This window comes from Melospiza georgiana, chromosome 4, assembly GCF_028018845.1.
Source record: "Melospiza georgiana isolate bMelGeo1 chromosome 4, bMelGeo1.pri, whole genome shotgun sequence".
Taxonomy (NCBI): domain Eukaryota; kingdom Metazoa; phylum Chordata; class Aves; order Passeriformes; family Passerellidae; genus Melospiza; species Melospiza georgiana.
Genome location: NC_080433.1, coordinates 48,967,173 through 48,988,266, shown reverse-complemented (window position 1 = coordinate 48,988,266; position 21,094 = coordinate 48,967,173). Strand labels below are relative to the sequence as shown.

Sequence of the window (21,094 nt, the reverse complement as noted above, 5' to 3'; positions counted from 1 at the left end):
CACGAAATTCTCTTGTAGACAAACTGTGAAATACTCAAGAAAACCAGCACAATGAAGCAAAGAAAAAAGGAACAGGTGAAGGCAGTAGTGAAGTAAAGTATTCCTCTCCTGTGTAGAGCTGAATTGAAGCAAAGCTGTTCAACTTGGCACTAGAAGAGATAGGGTGAGTCTCTTGTACCTGGAGATGAATAGTAGCTGCAGTCCATTACTGAATGTTTTATTCTCCAGTGCTATGAAATTGGGATTCAGCTGTCGAGACAGCATTAGAGAACTGCTGAAGTAGTTTTAAAGTATCCACTTCCTCCTAATGAATAGCCTTGCTGGAATACAACTTTTGTGTTTTAAGAATAAATATATGGAGGTTTCTTTCTTATGCCAAAGCTTTCTGCATTGATCAGTGAAAGTACTGAAGGAGAAATGGTGACAGTGGGGGAATCGTGGTGCTGTCTGAGCAGCTTCTTATCTCCTCACACCCAGCAGAGGTGGAGGAGCTCCTCAGCATCCTCATAAATCTCTAGTGAGAAGGAAAACAGGGGGACAAGAAATGACAAAAAGAAAGATGAGAAGTAAAAGATTCCCAAGGACATAGATGCAGCTGAAGGAAGTTGGCAAAAGTCACAGTTCTCCATCTTCATACCTTTTCAGAGAGCTGATGTATGGACAGCAGCAGTGGCACTGCCACCTGTCCTTTGCTAGGAGCCCCGAAATGCTCATCTGCCACAAACCCAGGAGAAATGAACTGCCTAAGAAATCCTGCTCCATCCCAGCCTCTTCACTCCACCACAGCCCTCCCACAGGAACTGTTCTCTAAATAAATGAGTGCCCAAATGCCCTGAGGCTGCATCTGCATGGCTGGATGAAGAGAGACCTGAGGACTTTGCTCTCGCTGCACTTGGAGATGTCCAGGCACATGCTATGTTTGACAGAATTCAGAAATGTTTTATTTGTGGGCAACAAATACTCACAGTAAGTACCACCAGAAGAGAGTCCCAAGAGCATTGCTGAGGGCTGTAAGCTCTTACCCATCAGCCTATAAAGTGACTTCTAATTCAAATGGGAGGGATATTGGTCCCACAAGGAGCTAATTATGTAACAGATAAGTACTCTGCAGCTCTAAAATCCTCTCTAGGCTTTTTTTTTTCCTCTTTTCCTTTCTAATATGCTGCTGTCAGGAAATAAGTAGGCTATTGGGTCAGATGGATCCAGAGGCTGCTCCACAGGTTGGTTCTCCTGAAGACCATAGCATTGCCGAACCCAGGGTGCAAGTCTCTTACATTCTGACAAGTTTTCTACATCCCTAGAGATATTACATTTTCAGCTGATCACCTCACCACAGATTATGTCACTGCACCCATCACAGAACCTGACATTTTCTGGGATAACATTTCCTTTAAACATAACATTTATAATACAGCAAAGGAGATTTTTCTGTCACTGACTAGTGAGAGGAATGAAGGCAGCTCCACAGCTTGAGCTGGAATGCTGCAGTAAATTCATTAGTTATACCTCATTTAGACCACTGTGAAATAATTACAAAGAACCTCTCACATAGTACTTTAAAACCTTTAAATATTCTTTACAACCAAGCAGCAAGAGCAATCCCACAAAGGTAATTTTCATAAATATCATTTTAAACTATATGAGAGACTGCTCTAATTACCTTTTGCATGCTGCCATGAGAAATGTCTTGCCATCACTATCTGTAAGCCTCTAAACGATCTGGCACAAAGTTGCTTAAAGGAACAAATTTATTTACAATTCAGATGTCCATTCAAAGACCAGTAGGTCAAACAGCAATAAATGTGTTTGTTCTAAGTTATAACAGCAGGCTTAGCTCTGGAATGTGTGGTACTCACGCTGCCACAAACAGTGACTAATCCCCCACAATTACTAAACCAGTAGGAGAAAATCTAAATCAAAACAAAGTCTTTAGTGTCTCTCATTGCTCTGAGTGTTCTATAATGGATGAAATAACTCTCCTAACAAGTTAAAAAGGTTGAAGAATCCTGCTTCCTACTGCAGCAATCATGGTGGCCATCACCATCACCTTAGTAAAGACCAAAAGGAACAAGAGAGACCCAACGCACCCTGACTATATTCTCAACAGATGGGACTGGTGAGGATGGAAGGCAGGGCCAACCTTTCCCAAATACCAGATGAGAATGGAGACAGAGCAGGACAGAGGTATTGCATGTATTACCAGGTGCCTCTGCAAGAATCTCAAGGGTGAAGGAATGAGAACAAAAGCACCACAGCTTTTCTGAATGGTGTTAGGGAATAACTGAAATTCGATTGTATAGGGAATCTCCTTCTACTTTAAATTAATGGCATATCTGCATTGCACTCGGCCTGATGCCCTGGAAGTGCCCTTAGCTGATCCTGTCTGATCTCCTCCCAGAGAGAGGGCAGACACAGCTGCATGTCTGCTGAAGTAGAGATGGCCTGGGGCCATCATTCATACACCTCATCTTTGGCATAAGGAGATGGGCAAAGTCAAAATATTGTAGTTGCAGCTTCATGATAATCATCAATCTTCCATTCTCCTGATAATTGCAGCAAAACCTGTTTTTGCATTCCATATTTTTAGGTGTCAGAGCAAGAAAATACTGCTGTTGAGTCATTTTGAAGGTGTTCTCCCTTAAAAACCCAAGTCACTGTCAAGGTGTCCATACCCAGTTATCTTGTCTGTTGATGAACAGGGCTGACCCTGTGAAGATGACCACTTAGAAATATGAGAAACAGCAAACATTTTGAGATCAGTCTTAGCTGTTTCTGAAACTCCACTTTCCACAGACCAACTGGGGATGTGTAAAATCTCTCTTTCCTGCTCTCAGCCAAGGGTGAGGGCAGAACAAAATGGCAGATGGCCCTAAATTCACTAGCAACACACATTTCCCTTCCTGAACAGTCCCTAAGAACAAATAAAGCTCTTTCCACTTTCACAGTCCCATTTACAAACAAGAGACTTCTGATCTCTGGCACAATGTTTTAATTCACAGTGACACTGAACTCAGTAGCAGACAAACCTATGGACAAACTCAAGGCAGAAAGCCTCTAGATGGTTGTTTGGGAACTTGTTTGTTCACGTGATGGTATGTTTTAAGGACAGAAACTGATAATCTAAGATGTGATAAAGGTAGAAAAAGGAAGAGCATGAGGTAGATTAAAATGAAGAAATGAAGCAGGATCTAATTAAATGAAATACAAGTCAGACATTCTACCTGTTTTGTCACCACACCAATCCTGCAGCTGGTAGCACTGAGCATCCTCTATGGAAGGTGGGTTTAAAGGTCACACCATGACTAGGAATGAGAGGGAACCACAGTGTGCAGTATTTATGTACATACACAGTGAGAGAGAGGGAGATGTTGAGGATGTCCTTCTGAGAAACAATCTTTAGTGTTATGCATTGTCCAGGTGAGAGACTTGTTGCCATGTTCTTCCAAGACCCCAGCCTCCTACAGTTTTCACAGGACCTCATACAGCAAACAAAATGGATCCCATGCCATGATACTGTCATCCCACACCTACTCCTTTGAAGGCAGGCATTTCTGAGTTATAATAGAGCCAGCCCCTGCTCCAATTGCTCACATCTGCTGTAGAGGCTCCATCCAACCTATAAAATGTCTTCTTGTAAGTGTTGCATATTTCCCAAATGTTATTCATATCATACTTTCTATGAAAACGTTACCAGAAAGTGCTCTTCTATGGAGAAGCTAGAAAATGGGGGATGAGCACGAACCTGTGGGGATCATCAGGGTCACAGTTCGGTAGAAAGTTAGTGACAGCTTCTGCCACTTCTTCATTTAACAGCACATCCCAGAGTCCGTCAGTTGCTAGGATCAGGACATCATCCGGCCCATGCTCGTACTGCAGGAGGTCATACACTCGCACCTAAAAGAAAAAAACCCAAGGCACATTCATGGAGGAGGTGATTGTCAGACCTGTTTGTGAAACATTGTGGAGTTTGGCTGTGTGTTTATCAGCCAGGGCACTGACCTAACCTCCCATGGCACTGGTGGAGCCTGTCTCAATGCAGCCCTTCCTGCTGCAGCTCAGCGTGGCTCAGGTGCTAACCCCAGACAGGATGGATCAAGTGTTCCAAACCAGGCTCTAAGGCTCTCTGCTGTCTGATGCCAGAAGCACTTGAAGCCTCCCCCACCCCAGCCTGGCTTCAGTGCATGCAGCTCCTCCCTATCATTGGCAGGACTAGTCATATGGAAGCTGAATAATTTATTTGATGAATTTTTGATATTTTCTAATAAAATATTCACAAATAATTGTTTTCACTATTTGTCCTGATCCATTTAAGCCTGCCAGATTGCATGTTTGGAAGTGCCTGTGTGACAGCCGGCACTGCATTCACTTTTCTAAACCTGAGGCAGCTGCTGCACTCGAGTTTGGCCTGAGCAAGTGAGTGGTTCCATGAAATGCAGAGAAACTGCTCAGTCACATGTATCTGTAAGGATTTCAGCAGCTACAGACCAATTCAGGATCTGCACAAAAGTGAAGCTTATTTGCACTATTAAAATACCCGCTGACTTCAATTTGTCTGTCTGCAGCCCCAGTCAGGCTGATCACTGCTGGCACCTCTTCACACCCTGCCTTTTAAAACAACTTCCACCATCCTCTTCCCAGAGAGGCTGAGAGTGGTGGAGGCAGTCAAGGTGGGGGTTTCTGCAGGGCCATCAGCTGTGTCAGAATGCAAGCAAAGGCCACAGAAAGTGTTTTAAAACAAGCCTTTAGCTTGGTGTAGCTCCCCTTCCAGCTCATGCTGTACTCCAGCTGAGAAATGCCTGCAATTCCCAGGTTGTGATGGGGAGCCATTAGAGAGCATTTTAATTACCACAGCAACAGTCACAGCTTGAAAGAACTGCAGCAACTACAGTAAGGCAGACAGGAGGGAAGGATCACCTACACTGAAATTCAGAAACGGTGCACCTCATCATGCACCCTGCTCCAGCCCTGGACTTCACTAACAGCAGTTAGTCAGGACAAGCACTGGGCATAACAAGAAAATATGAGCTGTTTTATTCTCCCTCATGGTGCACTCTCCCCTTAGGAGCCATGGAGCAGGCAATGCATATAAAATGCCTGGACCTTTTAATGTAATTATGCTTTTATGGGACTGCAACCCATACCACAGAGAAAAAAAATTAAAAAATCACCTAGATCTGACTGCTAATCCTTACCAGTTTGCCTTTCACTCTAAAGCACAAGAAGGTCATTTGTAAAATGTAACCTTCACTTCATTATCTAAGGTAGCAGCTGAATAAAGACTTTGGAGAGGATTAAATTCAAGGCAAGATACTCTCTTCATTAGAGCATATCTGCTTATTCAGACTTGAGTGGGAATATAGAAAAGACCCCTATATGCAGCACAGCTCTCATCTCAAGCTTACTGTACAGAAATCAGTAGCTGTCATAGTCCCTGTCTCTCAGAATTTATTTCAGCCTTAACAGGTCACAGTTGCAACTCAGAAATCACTGGAGCATGGAGGCTGAGTTGGCCAACACAACCATCAATATACAGCACATGTTTTGGTCAGATCTCTTGAGGACCAGCAAATACTTGAGAAAGCATCACAGTTAATGCTCAGGGATCACTCAGCACCAGGACCCTGGTAGGGCTAACCAAGCTTCAAACATCTGTGCTGGGAAAAGCATATCCCAACTCAGGCAAAAAACACATTACATCACAGGATCCATTTTTGCAGCTTAGGTGGGGAAGAAGGTGGAAAGCAAAACCATGCATCACTGATTGGAATCCTCCTGAAATCAACCATTTTGTCTGACTGAGGAGTGGCACTGGGATGGATGAGAAAATTTTCAAAGCTACCTGCAGGCAGTCCATGAGCAAGATCAAGAAGAGACCATTTTATCAAGAATATGTTTTGTTTTAGGGGAACAAGAAAAAGAAAATGCATTCCCTGATTTATTGTGTAATCTAGGAAGAAGGTAGGGTACTTTCTAAAAGGACAAGCTTTGTGAAGTGGGCACCTCCAGCAAAAAGGCATATGTTGAGAAGAAACTAGATGTCAGAAAAGACACAGAGGACAGTGAGGTGTTTGGCTAGACCTCAGGCTAAGGAAAAGAGAGTACCAAGGTTACAGGGGACAAGCTTGGGGCAAGTGATGCAAAATTGTTGCATATAAGGACCAGTAGGGCAGGCAACAAAACATTCAATGAAATGCAGTTTTATCTGCCTTCCAGTTACCTTAAGTCCTTTCCTTGTGTCTTGCCTTGGATTTCTAAAATACAGCTGTAGGTGCCCCTAATATGTTTCTGACAAAAAAGAGTTAGAGCTGTCCAGAGCAGGGTCAGGTTATGTTCACAGACTGCCTTGTCCAGGTGCAGAAAGTAACCAGCTCCTAACCCTTCATTCTTCTGCCAGCACCTTTGTTCTAGTTCTTTCTTGGGTCAATGAGGGTCTCTTGCAGCAGCACCCAGTGGCTTCAGCTGGCTTGGAGCAGGGTGGCAGCAGAGCTCCTGGAGGCACACAGGCTGGGCAGCACCACCAGGGCACGTGGAATGGAAGCTCAGCCCAGCAGGGCTCACTGAACACCCCCTGCACACACATCCCACGCTGTGCAGCACCCACAGCACACTCCACACTGTACAAAAAAAGGTAAGAGTATGATATGCCACAGTTTTGAAGTATGAGGAGACATCCAGGGAATTACCTAAGTGCCTGCAACAGGAATGAACCCATGGCCCTTTAAATCTTACATGAACAAAAGCAGTTCATTGATTGCAATGAAAATTACTATTTAATTTTTTTACATTCCAAAGTAAACATTCCCAATGACTGCCTCCTTCCTGTAGCTGTATTTCAGAGAAGTAAAGCGTGACATTTAAGGAAAGTTCTGTCTGTGACACAAGTTTGCGCAAAGCTGCTCACACATTGCAGAAACCTGCTCCTTCAGGTGACAGCTGGCTGGACAATGACTGGCAATGCAGATGTTTCCTTAACTGGTGCAGCACCCTTGACAAATTTCAAACAATGCCATCTTGAATCTTTATAGTCTTTTCCTTGTGAATTGCTGCTTCTGCAGCCAGACATCGCTGCAGAATTGAATTTGTGTCCTTGGCCTCCCATGATGTCCTGAGAGCCCTCTCAGCAACTCCCTCCAGCCCACCAATCCCTTCTTGTGTGAAGAATGAGTTTCTCACTCATTTAAATTAATCTCTCTGGAATATCAGGGCAGCTCTGGAAGAAGCTAAGTTCGGTCACCATACTTCTCCCATCTGCTGATGTCTTATTGATGTAAAGTAGCTGACCTGTTAAGTAGCTGAACCTGACATCAGCAACCAGAAAATGTAAAAACTGTAAGGAACAAGCAGAAGAACCTCAGCAGCACAGCCAACCATCAAGCCACAGCGATATAAGGGTTACCCTTATATCCTACAATAGAATAATACTACTTAACCTGACAAGTACTTACAGATCTGCTGACAGGTAACAGTGGATACACACCACCAGAGCCCATAGTCATACACATCTTTCTGAACATGCAGTATGCAATTTGTCAAATAATGCTCTTCTTCAATCCAGGCACTTGTTTCTCATATTATATATTACCTACATGCAGTCAAGAACACTGAGAAAACTGCTCTGGGCAAGCAATGAACAAACAGGTGGGCTGGTTTTTATTTACATTTCAAACAGATCTACCCATCAGACAAACCCAGCCTTTGGCTGCTGCGAAGGAGCACGGCAGCCCTGCGAAGGCGCTGAGCCTCGCTGGCCACGCTTGTTTTTAAGAGGCAGCCACGGCGAGTCCCTGCGGCTGGAAAACCGCAAACAACAGTGACATGTGAGCCTGCAGCCACCTGAGGTGCTCCTCAGCAGCTGGCCTCAGGGAATTCCAGCTGAACAACAGCCTGCATTCACTCCCTGCACTATTGATCAACCCGGCTACTTCAATAAATTAAGCTCTTTCTTAATTGTATCATCCCTTTTATACACAGTGTTATCCAGTGCAGCTTTCCTGGCAAATGATGAGATCTTTCAATACCACTCTCCATGTAATTTATATGTAAATAATAAAAAGTGGGTCCCAACACTGCTCCCTGCAGCATTCACCAATTAATCTCCTTTTAGCTTTTTACTGCCACTCTTTGTTTCCTGCCCGTTAGCCTATTTCCAGTAGACTGTGCCAACTTTCCACTTTGTCTGTAGCTTCTTATCTTTTATATTAATAACCTGTGATGCACAACAGTTTCTCAAATGTTCTGAGGAATCAAAGTGCTCATGCAAGAGCATAAACTGTATTTTTAATTATTATTATTATTTTAATTCTCTTGTCGACATAACCTCAAGGACCTGAAGCCACTTAAGTGTGATGTTTGCTTCCTGAAGCCACTTTAACTCCCTTTGATTATACTGTGCTTCTCTATGTATTTGCCTTATTTGTTCCTTGGGATGGTGTAATTCCTCAGGATTTCTCCAAAAGGCAGATACGAATCTAAAATGATCTCCTTGGACATATTTGTGGAGTTGTCAGAAAGATTTTATGCACACTGGAATAACAAAAACTTTTCTTCATTACCTTCTTATCATTTACTCTGATGGCTGGCTTTGGCTGCCTTGCTGGCAAGGGCCAAAAGCTGCCATCAGAGCCACATTTTTCCCCACTAAATAGCTGAGATGCCATTCAAAAAATTTCGGGATAAAATTCTGCCTTTCATCTGCAACAAGGCAGCTCTAAGTTTTGAAAAGCAGAATTTCCTGCTGAAAGCTTTCAAATTAACTGTTCCATTATGAAAAATAAATATTTAATTCCATGCCAGAGAGCCTCAGCCATGGCTTGCCTGCTTTGTGCTACTCCAGTTCATTATAAAAGGTTCAAATCTCTAGAGCTCACCAACCTGCAGAAGTCCTCCAAATCTGGTCTCATAACAGCTGAGCCAGTGAATACTGATTACATTTGTCAGTCTTGGCTGCATGACTTTTCCTCCCATAGCCTGGCACTCTGTCAAAGTATCATTTCACACCACCCTCAAATTACTATTATATGCCTATTTCTGGATGTAGTCTCAGGGATGTTTACCTTTCCTTGAGCTAAATTTTGGTGGATATGGCACACCAGAACTTTGTCACACTGAAAGTAAAATGTTCAGAAAACTCACCACACCGCCCCTTACTCGAGAAAGAACACTACAATTACGGCACAGAAACGGGAGCCAGAGGACTTGGATCTTCCCTCTGTCACGACTCACTCTGTGCCTTAATTTCCTGTGCCTCCTCTTTTCCAGGTCTGGAAACCACACACTGTGCTTCCCTACCTCTATATAAACAATTCAGAATCCAGTGCTGCACAGGGACCAAATATGACTGCTGCCTGACACCACCGCCTTCACTTCCAAATGCCAAGCCTCCCAGGTGGCAGAATAAAGATGTTGTTTCTTAATGCCGGTTTCTGTGCAAGGTGCGCTGCCCATGTTTGGACAGAACAAGTCAGGGAAAAACATGAGGAGTTAAAGCACTGGAGCTCTCTCTGGGAAGAGAAGCAAGAGATGATTAAGAGGAGGAGATGCAATAGAAAGCAAGTTGGAGCATATGCTACCTTCCTAATAACACTCAGGGGTTTTTTGCCAATATCTCTAAATTAAGGTGGCTGGTGCTCTGTCTTTCCTCCTCCTGCCCTCATACATTTCTGCTGAATTTAGCTGTGAAGAGGATGTGGAAACAAAGCCAATTTTGCTTCCCTTTTGCAAAGCAGTTAAGAGATCCTGAAACGTGGCTATAGCATACGAACTGGATGCCACATTCCAGAATTTGAACATGTACAGACACATTCCCCACAAATCAGAAAAGCCCATGAGAAGCTTTGGTTTATAGACACACACAAACACTGCGGCAGCAATTGGCAGAGATGAAATTGCTGGGATGTTGTGCTGCAGCCATTACGTACCCCAGAAACACTGAGTCTCAGCAAGCCAGAAAGAGAAATAAATAGGTGGAATTGCATCATTTTTCTGGCATTAAATCCATCACAGTGATGAGGGCAGAGCTCCTGCCTGCCTGGCCGAGGAGAACAGGAGCAGGTCTCAAGTGAGGGACACCACACATTCAAAGGGGGAAAGTACACGATAGCAAGGAAACATGAAGAAGGAGCTATCTGTAGATCTCCCTCTTTTCTTCAGGGCTGGGTTCTCTCAGCATTTCTAAAATTTTTATTTTTATAATTGGAATTTTACATATAATTTATATATAATAAATATAAATTATGTAAATTTTATATCTCTGTTTATAGGCATGGAGGCAAGAGGGGACAACATCACGACTCTGTGGAGTAAGCCAGATCGCCTTTAGTTTGGGGTGGATTGTGGGGGTGCATCCTTCCTCCCTGCCTCTCCTCAGGCCAGACTATCATCTCAGAAATGCTGTCAGGCCTTGGCCTTGATGAGCAGCACCTGGGCTGAGCTTCTCTCAACCCTATCAGAAACACTATCTGCTCCCAGGAACTTGTGCTGTCTAACAAGCCCCTGGCATTTTTCAAACAGCCTTAGAAACTTATTCTTACCTGGATAACAACCCAAATGGAACAACATCCTAACAAAGTTACCAAACTTTCAGAGAAAGTTATCACCCAAATTGCAGCCAGAATGGAAAATTAATATGGCTAAAACCAACTTTTGTGCAACTCTATAAACAGTGGGTCCAAGTGAGAGCCTTTGAGCTCTCCTGGACCACAGCAGGGGGTGTACATACTCTTTTAGGTCTGTGTACCTAGGAGAGTAAATATAACACAACAAAGGTACTAGGAATGTTGCTCTGCTAAATTCTTAAATATGTTAGATTTGTAAGTTAAGCCTATAAGAAAGTTACTGTTGTTCTTACAGTAAATTCCGTAGAATCTTCTGTTAAATTGTTTAAATTCAGCTATTGATTAAGGTTTTTTAAAACCTTTAGGCCTAAACCAGTGGTCAAGTCTGGGGAAAAATTTGGCAAGGGGGTCTACTCTGAACCTTGTGACTCAAAAGGAGGGTCTCCCTTATTCCTTTTTATCCTTAACCTTTCCCTCATCCTTCTTCCTTACCCATAAGTTTTTTGTCCCCAGCTCCCACATACATAATTTTTGGCTAACTTTAGTTTCAACTTGACTGGTTTTGGATTTCAGTCCAATTTTTTCTCTGTGTGTTCTAACAATCTAGTAAGTAGTAGAGTGAAGCCTGCCAACAAACTTTGTCGTGCTTTCGTTTTAATATTGAACCTGCTTTTGTTGATACTTTTGTTGGTGATTCTTTGAACAGCCTGAAGCATTCATGACCAATTTGCCTTGGAGATGTTATAAGCAAGGTTTATTTTATAATTTGGTTTCTTCCTAGCAGTATGATGTTATTTGTGTGATTCCATTCCCTCATACTGCTATAGCAAGCAACAAATTCAAGGTCAAATACTGGGTATGGTTAAAACTTTGGCAATCCAGCTGACAATGGACAGTTTTCAGCATTTGGGCCATGGAAGCAAAGCTGCCTCTTTTTGTGCTGTCATCAGATAGTTTGCCCTTGCTTAATATTTTATGAAAAATATGTGACATCTGTTCCTTGATGTAGGAACAGGAGGAATGCAGTTACAATGGGAGAAAAAAAAAGCAAGGCTTGCATGTTCCTTGTTAACAAATACATTTAAATCCCTTTGGAAGGCTTGATATCCTTCACTGCAAGGTCTCCAGTGGTCAAAAAGTGGATGGAATTGCTTGTGATGAGGCCATTCAAAATGAAGGAGGCATTTAAAACTACCCCTAACCCAAATACCACATAGTCTCCTCATAACACCATCATTTGGGAATGCACAGTGTCATTATTTGGTATGAGCACAAAACTATCAAAAGAACTGAAGGTTAAGGGACATACAGATGGAAGCATGAAGTACTCTTCCTATGACTCTTGGAATTTTCCTGCTTGAGAGTTGATCTGGTATCCTCTGTGTAAAGCAGGATACTACACAGCTGTGGAAGACATCCCTTCTGCAGTACAGGGATTTACATCTTCTGTGAAGGCAGCATGATCTAGGCCTTTATGGGAGCTGCAGCACATGAAGGTGGAGGGAGAGATGGGTGTCTGTCACACTGAATGGCAAGGCTTTGGAATAACCATAGCACAGGGATGTGGAGCAATTAGCACACAGCTGGGGAACTTAGAATCTACTATGAACTTAGTTCCTACTATGTGGGTGTTACTATCATGCTGCACCTTCAGAAAGGGCACCATGTTACCTGGACTGGATTACAATCAGAAGAGATGATTTGAGAAGAACAATAAAAACACTAAGTAAATTTATTTCCCTCTCACAAATCAGATAGTTGAACCTTGGCTGTTTTACCTCAGGAGATGAGGACAGAAAAGGTTTGATGTATATATTGGAGTCGTGTACTTTCAGGTCATGGTCTCCCAGTCCTCGAGTCACTCCAATTGTTGCCATAACCCGAGCCTGGAGATAAAGAAAAGCAGTGGGATAAAATCTTGTTACATGGACTGTGTCAATAAAGAATGAGATAATATTCCTACTCTGCTTCCCTAACTGCTACAGTTAGGGATGAATGCCCTTTCCTCTCCCAGAAACACTAGATTTAACACAGCAAAACAACGTCAAACTTTTCACACTCAAGCCATCTCCATTTTCCTCCTTATTAAGCTTTGTTTTCATCCACATCCCACTCACCATCTCTAAGGTACTGGGTCTACAGAAACCTTACCCAGTCACCTCACTGTCCACACCAGTCTGTGAGAGCATTCCTTCAGCAAATTGTACTGTTAGTATAGGTTTTAAAAAGAGGACAAGGAGCTCAACTATTCACATAATGAATCTGTGGTATTTTCCTATTGACATATTGTTGTATATCCCCTTTACCAGGGAAAAGTGCCAAAGGCACCTTAAATTGCTGAAGACACACGTGACAGCAGCACTGACCACAGTGCCCTCTTCTAGGGAGAGTCACTTTACAGCAGGTCTGCAGTTCCCTCACATCTGCCTCATCCTTCCCCCAGCACCCTCCTCTGTGACATGAGTGGTGTCCCAAGAGGTTCTGGGCTCTCCTTCATTAAATCTGCTCCAAAGACTGACCAGCCATTCAGCCTCCCAGGGAACCCTGCTCTCTGAGCTCTGCAGATCACTTCCCCCAAACTCAGGCTCAGCCACAGCAGCTTCTGAGCAAGGGACCTCAGCATCACTAATGGTGAGCAACTGGCTCAGAATCATTTTGCCTCAGTGACTCCTGGCTCCACAGAGCCATAAGAAAGTAAATTAAAAAGATGTGCAAGAAACATCTGGCAAATAATTATAAACCTAACAAAATTCTGAGATAAGCTGCAGGTCTGAACCTTCAAAACATGGACTAATTTTGAAAAGCATCTATTTTTGCATTGAGATAAGAACCCAATGCAGCAGAGGAGCACTATTAAGAAACACAGCAAGCATACCAATATCAGCAAACTGACACCACTGCATCCTTATATTGATCCTACTGCTGCATCCAGCTAAGCTTGCTGGGACCAACACTAACGATCTCACTGTTCTTAATCACAGAGCTGAAAACAAAGTATAACAAACAGAACAGCGTTTCTCCCTTTCAACTATCAGCCTTCACACGTCAGAAAAATTCAACAGTGAGTTCACATAACCTTATCTTTTTCAGCTAGTGTCAAAGGTGTTATACTTTACAAATCCTGCCCTGATCCCTCCTCTTCCTAAATTAGAGTTTTGCATCTCAGAGCACTATTAAATATCTCCCTGCTTTGTTCTAGCTATATTTTACAATGAAACAGGAACATTTAAAGTCAATTACTTACGACACTCTCATTGTAGCCTATTTACAATGAAAGAAAAACAAAAGCAAACTAAACAACAAATGACTGCTGTAAAACGGTTATTACTATGTTGAGCTCTCCCCACTACCCCCCAGACATGAGACTGATTTATGACAGAACCAAGATATTCTTTCAAGCTGTCAAAACGATAAAATAAAGAGATACTGAGTGGAAAACACTGGACAGCCATGGGCTAAACTGAATGGCAAACAGCACAGAATTCCTTCTTCCTTTGGTCCGAGGAAAGCAAATGTGCCCACCTTCTTGCCTTCTCCATATATAAGGGGAAACTTCAAGTCATCTTCCTCAATGGTTTTGTATGCCCTGTGGGGGGAGGACAAACAACATTTGTGAAGCTTGTAGTCAATTAGTGACCCAGTGCCCTGAAAGAAGCAGCTGTGATTTCAAAAATGGGGGGAGAAAAAAAAAAATCATTATTTTTCCTAGGGACTCTGTCCTTGAACCAAGATGTAAATTTCTTTTTCTGCAGGAAGGTTTTCTGTAAATAGTTATCCATTTCACTAAAAGGAAAAGCGAAGATAAAAATATATCTAACATGCCAGGCTGCTCCTATTGATTGCAAAGAAAGAGGTGAACTGGAATAACATCCTAATCAGGTAAGATATTGTCAGATATTGTACCAGCTATACCATAACACAGTGTCATAAAAAAACCCAAGTCCAACCAAACAAAAAACCCAAACAAAACCAACTCCAAACCCAAGAAACTAACCAATGCCTAGATTGGCACTGTTAATGTGAAATGTGAGCAATGACAGGACGTGTACCCATGGTGTGAAACAGCTGTCTGATCCTGTTCTCGCTCTCCAGGACCACAGAAACCAAGACAAGCTTCACGTGCTGAAGTCTTAGGATATTTAGTGCTCATTTGACCTTGACTGCAACAGTCAAGGTTGTCAGAGGTTTCACATTTCACAGCAGCTTTCCCATGGACAAGAGACAAGAGAAGTAAATGCTCATGCTCTGATTCTGTTCACTGCATGCCTGTGTACTCTACCTTTTACATATACAGCTGCTGACGCTGATGAGGTGAGAAGGTTAGCAATTTTGCCAGCGAGAAATAAAAAAAACCCAACAGAAGACGACAGCCATTCTCATGAGCTGTAGAGTCCTGTGGTTTGCATGACACATGCTTGAGCTCAGGTGCTGCAGCTTTTTGGCTAAGGTGCATTGCCCCAGAGGGGCATGCTTCCCTTCCTACCACAGTGTCATCCCTGCTCAGCCCTTCCCAGCATGTTGTGCTTCCCTCCTGGCCCATCCAAGCCCAAAGCCCTCAGGGTGACACCAAAAGCACCCCGGGTACACAAACCAGAGGGGGAGGGAAGGTGCTGGGCAGATCCCCTGCCAGCCACTGCCAGCCCCTGCTGGCACTCCAGGATGGCTGCCTGAGCTCCAGGGAGTCACATGGGATCGCAACATTAAGGCTGTCACGTAAACCAGCAGGAAATTAAAAATTAAGGGTGAAATCCTATATTGTAATTAAACTGTCCCCGCTTCACCAAAATATGGGACAGGCCTGGGATCAATAAATGGTGCTGTACATCTGCATCACCCAGGCAAGACTCAAACTTCCTGAGAATTGCAGAGACATTTAAGCCCCACCATTAAATTTCCCAGTAATCACAGAAAGGGATCATAGAGTTCTGGAGGTGAGGAAGGACCAAGAACAAAGAGAAAAGCCATCAAAATTCATAGAAGAAACAGTAGTGGAGGGCTTCTCTCACATACTAAAAAATATTACTATATATAAAATCCCAAAATGAAACTAGGTGAGGTTTGCAAAATACAGTGGCGGGTCCTTCATGTAGTCAAAAATATCTTAGAAAATACAACCATAATATTTCGCCGTCTCTCTAATAGACAATACAGTGAAGGCGTTCAAATGGAATTCTGCACTGAGGAGGGCAAATAAATTAGCTCTTAAACCAAACAAAGAGGCACATATTACTATAAGTAGCCAACATGATAATACTTCCCTGATGTTTAAAACCTGGAACAGCATTCAGTTGGGAAGCTGGAGTTGGTAATGAATTTTGCTCTTTTTCTTTCCTTTATTCCCAACAAATATCTCTGCCCCACTCACTAAGGTGGATATCCTGGTTTAAATGTAGAACAAAAAATTTACTATTTCTGACTACTCATGAGCATGCTTCAAAGCTTCCAACTGGACCTATAGTACTGGAAGACCTGGGAAAACATCGCTGAGGAGTCTGAACTATGCCTTGCATAGAGCCAGCTGTGCTCGGCCACCAAGAAAATGGGTATCAGCTGAGCCCATTGTGGGCATCAGTCAAATGACTAATCAAGCCACAAGCCTGAGAAGACAACCATTCCTACTGGATGTCCACATTGTTGTACATATTTGTTAAAACAGCAGACAAAACTAAGGTGATGTGGCTGAACTAGTTGCAGCCCCCTCTTAAAAAGAAAAAAACAAGCCCATTCTTTACACACAGACTGTATTATCTGCAAGGTAACCACAACTATTTAAGACCAAATCCCTCACTTTACACTGCCCTGTAAGCTGACAAAAGCAGGGACCAAGCTTTTTCCCCTCTCTCCTCTTCCTCCTTTTATTCTCCTGCACAACACCTCACACTGACTGTGCTTTAGGAAGAAAGGAAAAAAGTGTCATTTAGGCCAGTGTCCTTCAAAAGAATGCTCCCCACTGCTGAGTGCAGCTTCTTTCAGGGAACCATTAAAAAACCACTGTCCCTCAGGCCTTCAACTGTGACACCTCAGTGTAAAGACACTGGAGGAGGCTGTGTTCCAAGGGCTGCAGCTAACTTGTTCCATCAGCAGATTAGGGAGAGCAGCTGGCTAGCCTGTGACCTCCTGAAGCAGTGCAACTAAGTGGGGGAGGCCCAGAGAGCTACAGTGATTTATTTTGTGGTTACTCATAGCCTGTCACCTCTCGGGCTTAGAACTTGGGTGTCAAACTCATCTCAAATGTGCTTTTTCTGTTGATGTTGCTATTGCCTGAAAAATTGCCATCACGTAAAAAACAATGCTCAGAACTGCAAGCACAGCAGCAGAGGTAGCACAGACACACTGAAAAGCAACCTGGGCCACTCTAGAAAAGTACCTATGTCCTGCATTGCCAGAGAAACAGAATTAATAATATACTAATGTGTGGTTTGCTGCAAGAGAAGCATGAAGCACAGCTTTTCAGCTAAGAATTCAGCAACTGCACTGGGGAGACAGAAAGAAGATATGAAGTTAATTTTAATTTCTGCCCTGTGAAACCTCCTGCATTTTGTATGTGGGTTTATTTCACATAGGCTAAAACCTTCTGGACTATTTCTCTTGATTTTATGTAATAAAGTTGCATTTATATTGTTGTTTACTGTATATAAAGATATAATATAGCAGTAGGTATATCAAACACAGATACACAGAGAACCTGAGGGGGTGGTTTGGCTCTTTTAGTGCCAGCACGGCCTTACTCAGCCCTCTGTGTAATTCAGCCCAGCACACTGCTTTAACAACACAGTGTTGCAACCCTCCCCTCTCCTTCTCTCTATCTTCCTTGTCCACATCCCAGGAGGTTTTGGTGGTCACCAGGGCATGACAAGAAAGGTTATAAAGACAAGGCAATGCTATTGCTTCCAGCTCTGAATGAGCCTAAAGCCTGTTAAGTGCTTCTGCCACGTAAGCCTCTATTTTTCCAAATGGAAAAACAGGAGGAGCAGTGGGGAGTAGAAAAGGCAAGCTCGTGCCCAGCTAGATCTAGCTGCATTTTTTTCAGTTAACTTTGCTTCTTCTTTTCATTTCAAAAGAATTATGAAATGCTACTGCTGTCCAAAAATACTGAACTAGGCCTTGACATATGTACCACCCACAAAGTTACATTTGGACTCAGGATCAACATTTTGGAAAACCAGGCCAAATCGCACCAGGAGCCAAAAGAGATGTCAGAACAAAAGAACAAGGACTGACATGATGTTACTCATATGCTAACTGGAATCTGCTCTAAATGCACGGTGAAAAAATAACCAGGAGCTACTAAGTGCGCAACACAATCTACAGAAGTTTCTTAGAGTGCTGGGGTGATTAGTGCTTTTACACTCTAGAAATAAAAGATTATCAAAGTTACCTGCATATTTCTGGGTTAGAACTTGAAAAACCAGTCATCTCCCATATGCAAATTTCAGAGCCAAAATCCTAAATAATGTCTTACATGTGTTATGAGTTCTCCTGCCATATAAGTCGTTCTTAAAAGTGGTCTTCTGAAAGCACATACAAATTCACCTAAGAGTAGAAGTTGATGACTAAAACCAAAATCCACATTCCATTTTCCTTCGTGGCAAACTGTGTAAGGTCACTGGTCACAACAAGTATTGAAGCATTGGCATCCCCAGGCACAACAGATGGTGTTGAAAACACAACCCACCCTGACCTGGAAGGTTTGGTTCTGTGCACAACAGGGGAATCCAGACTCCGTGCTCTGCTTTTTCATGGAACTTGGCTTTAGAAAGTTTGTGTTTCACATCTCTGCTTGTGACACCTAATAGTAAACTGAGAATTAAACCTAAGGAAGAGCAAAGAAAATCATCATCAAAGGGTTTTAGCTTGAAGCATAGAATACACCTACGTGTATTTGTGGCAAACAACCAAGAGAAAGTACTACTGCTTCATAAAGTCCTAGTTCACACTGAGTACAAGGCTAAAGGCATCTCTGAAATAGGTTTGTAGATTTTGTGCATTTTTAGCACTGATTTGCTACCACTCTAAAAAAAACCACCAAACCTAGGGCCATCCATACACCTTCCACCTGCCCCAACTCTCCCCCTCACCCAAAATAGCCTAACTCACAACCAAACTACTCCAGCTATCCAAACAACCTCCTTCTCAAGCTCAACTTTCTTTATTCATACCAACAGAAAATCATGTTTTAATCTTTAAGCAACACAAAACTTGATAGAAACTCTTTCTTTTCCCCTCCCACACAAGTAATCAGTGGAATGGAGCTCACCCTTTGGGCAACAGAGCTTAAACCACCAGTCCAAAAGGAACTGTTCATCTGTACTGTCTGTTGAACTACAGCAGTGTAGTTCAGCATCTAACCAGTGTAAGTGCATGCTTACTATCAAGGAGATGTGTAGTACAGGTTAGGCACAGAGCCACTGAAAATTGTACCATTTATGTCTCAACTCAGCCATAATCTTAAAAAATGTCCTTACACTTGTGCTTCTGCAGAGTCAGGATCTCTAAGTCCAGACAGCACTGTCTGATACTAAGTACCCTCTAGACAGGTTATCACTAATGTTCAGTGTCTCAGTATTTTTCCCCTATTGCTTGTCTGACACACAGTTTAATGAAATGAAATTACAATAAACAAAGATAATTAAGGCACACAAACTATAGCAATGTTTGTTAAGAGAAAAGATGATGGCAAAGCCAAATGAAAGACTGATGCACATGCACATGGGCATAAAACAGTTTTTAGGGAAAGATCTACCTTAACCAAGATACTCTCACAGGCCTTCTTTCAAATGAAGAGGAAAACATACAAGTTTTAAAACACTCATTATTCACAGAAAATTCAGAAACACCTTCTTATGAACCTGAAAGTGTATAATGTTTCATTTTGCAAATCCAAATTCTGTCTACCAATCTACAAATTAAAAGAAAAAATAAAGTCTCTCAGCATGACTTGTACACATCTATGATCTCTGGCTTGATCTAATTAGACTAATACATGAGCCTTGGACCTCGAGGGAGCCTTCACTGCTGTGTACAGTCCTAAGATGAAGTCTGCACTTCAGAGAGCACCAGCACCACATATTCCTGTGGAAGTAATTCCTAAGTAATGCAAACTATCCTTTTTGGTCAGCCCAGTTTAAAGACATGCATCAGAAAATTTTCAGGCACTTCCTGGAGTGTGGCTGACTTTTTAGTCCATTCACCTCTATTGGAGCATTAAAGAAAATGTTAGAAGAAAAGTCAGGGACAGGACTGTCAAGCATCTCAAGTGTTTAGAGAGGTCCTTGCCCAAAAAAAGATAAATCAGGAAGAAAATGTAATGAAGGTATTTAGAAGGAGAAGCTGGGAGGGACAGAGAAAGAGTATTGCAATCACTTTCATTCACTACTTGTGACCTGTTGAGCTTTCACTACTGAGTGACAAAACCTCTGTTCAGACAGTGCAGCTGCACATCAAACAGGTTCACCTTCTGCAATAGCCTCAGCAGGCCAAGCCTTTCTTTTCTGCCCCTAGTGAACTTGCTGCCTTGAGCACTTATTAAAATTTATTTAATTTCTTCTACTCTTAAAAGACAAACAGGAAGGTTTGTCAGCAATTTACTCTGGAGATGGAGGGGTAAGGGAAGTGGTCTGAGTGTTAACACTCCATTAACACTCTGTGGGCTGAGTGCACTGCAGTGCACTGTGATGGACAGAAAAACTTAGTAAATTGGTATTTTGCTGTATTTGTTAAAAGCTTGTTGTGAGGCAGATGGGAGAAAGGCTGCATGTTAAACTCAAGTGCCTGCTCCATACTTGTTAGCTGGGATTCTCTGGATGCAAAGGAGATTGAGGTTGAGGAAGAATCGCAAAGTAAATTCTTCTGGGAAAGATCTCTGCAGTGCAGGATGGAGGAGGCAGTTCTCAAGACACAGCAAGCAAGAGACCTCACCATTCCACAGCAGTGTTGGAAACTCCTCCAAGCAGCAAGGGGCTTCCTCTCAGCCAGAAGCAGAGCCATAAATCAGTCTTTGGTAACAAGGGAAAGAAAGAGAACTTCTATGGACCCAGCTGAGGTTATGTCAAATTTGTGCAGATGTGGAAGCCAGAGAAAGCACGAGTGTGGAAAGAGACTTCACCTTATCAAGAAGAAGGGATGTTTTTGCTTGGATTTTCAGATTGAAGATTATGTCATTCCAGTTTAGTTTCCTTCTGACAAAACAGACTGGGATTCTTTTGTTTGCCCTTGCATATGCAGCACCCAACTCCACACCAAGGCAAAGCCCAAGTGGAGATGCACAGCCATGCAGGGACAGGTCTTAGATGCACAGAAGGAGATGCTCTTGCAGAACATGACTCAGATCAACTTCATTCTTATCACTCATTTGGCCCCAGAGAGGCCATTTACACAGAGCTTTACTCCAGACTTAAGCTTTCTCTCTTGTTGCAGCAGTATTACTTTCCTGTTTCTGCTTTCTTCCGCCCCAAAGACTCTGGCTCAGCTGCTGTGGCATGTGCACACTTGGGGGAAAGAGCCATTCATCACCGTCAGGAGACGTGCTGTACACAGCAGGT

General features: G+C 42.8%; 1 protein-coding gene across 1 annotated transcript in view; it reads right to left on the bottom strand.

Annotated features, from left to right (window-relative positions):
- The window catches only part of PPM1H (protein phosphatase, Mg2+/Mn2+ dependent 1H), a 130,033-nt gene that overhangs the window by 7,089 nt on the left and 101,850 nt on the right, over positions 1-21,094 (bottom strand). The window contains exons 7-9 of the mRNA XM_058022256.1: positions 14,076-14,139; positions 12,332-12,439; positions 3,743-3,894 (exon numbers count right to left, since the gene is read on the bottom strand). Coding sequence (XP_057878239.1) covers positions 3,743-3,894; positions 12,332-12,439; positions 14,076-14,139 — 324 coding nt within the window. The remainder of the gene's footprint in view (positions 1-3,742; positions 3,895-12,331; positions 12,440-14,075; positions 14,140-21,094) is intronic.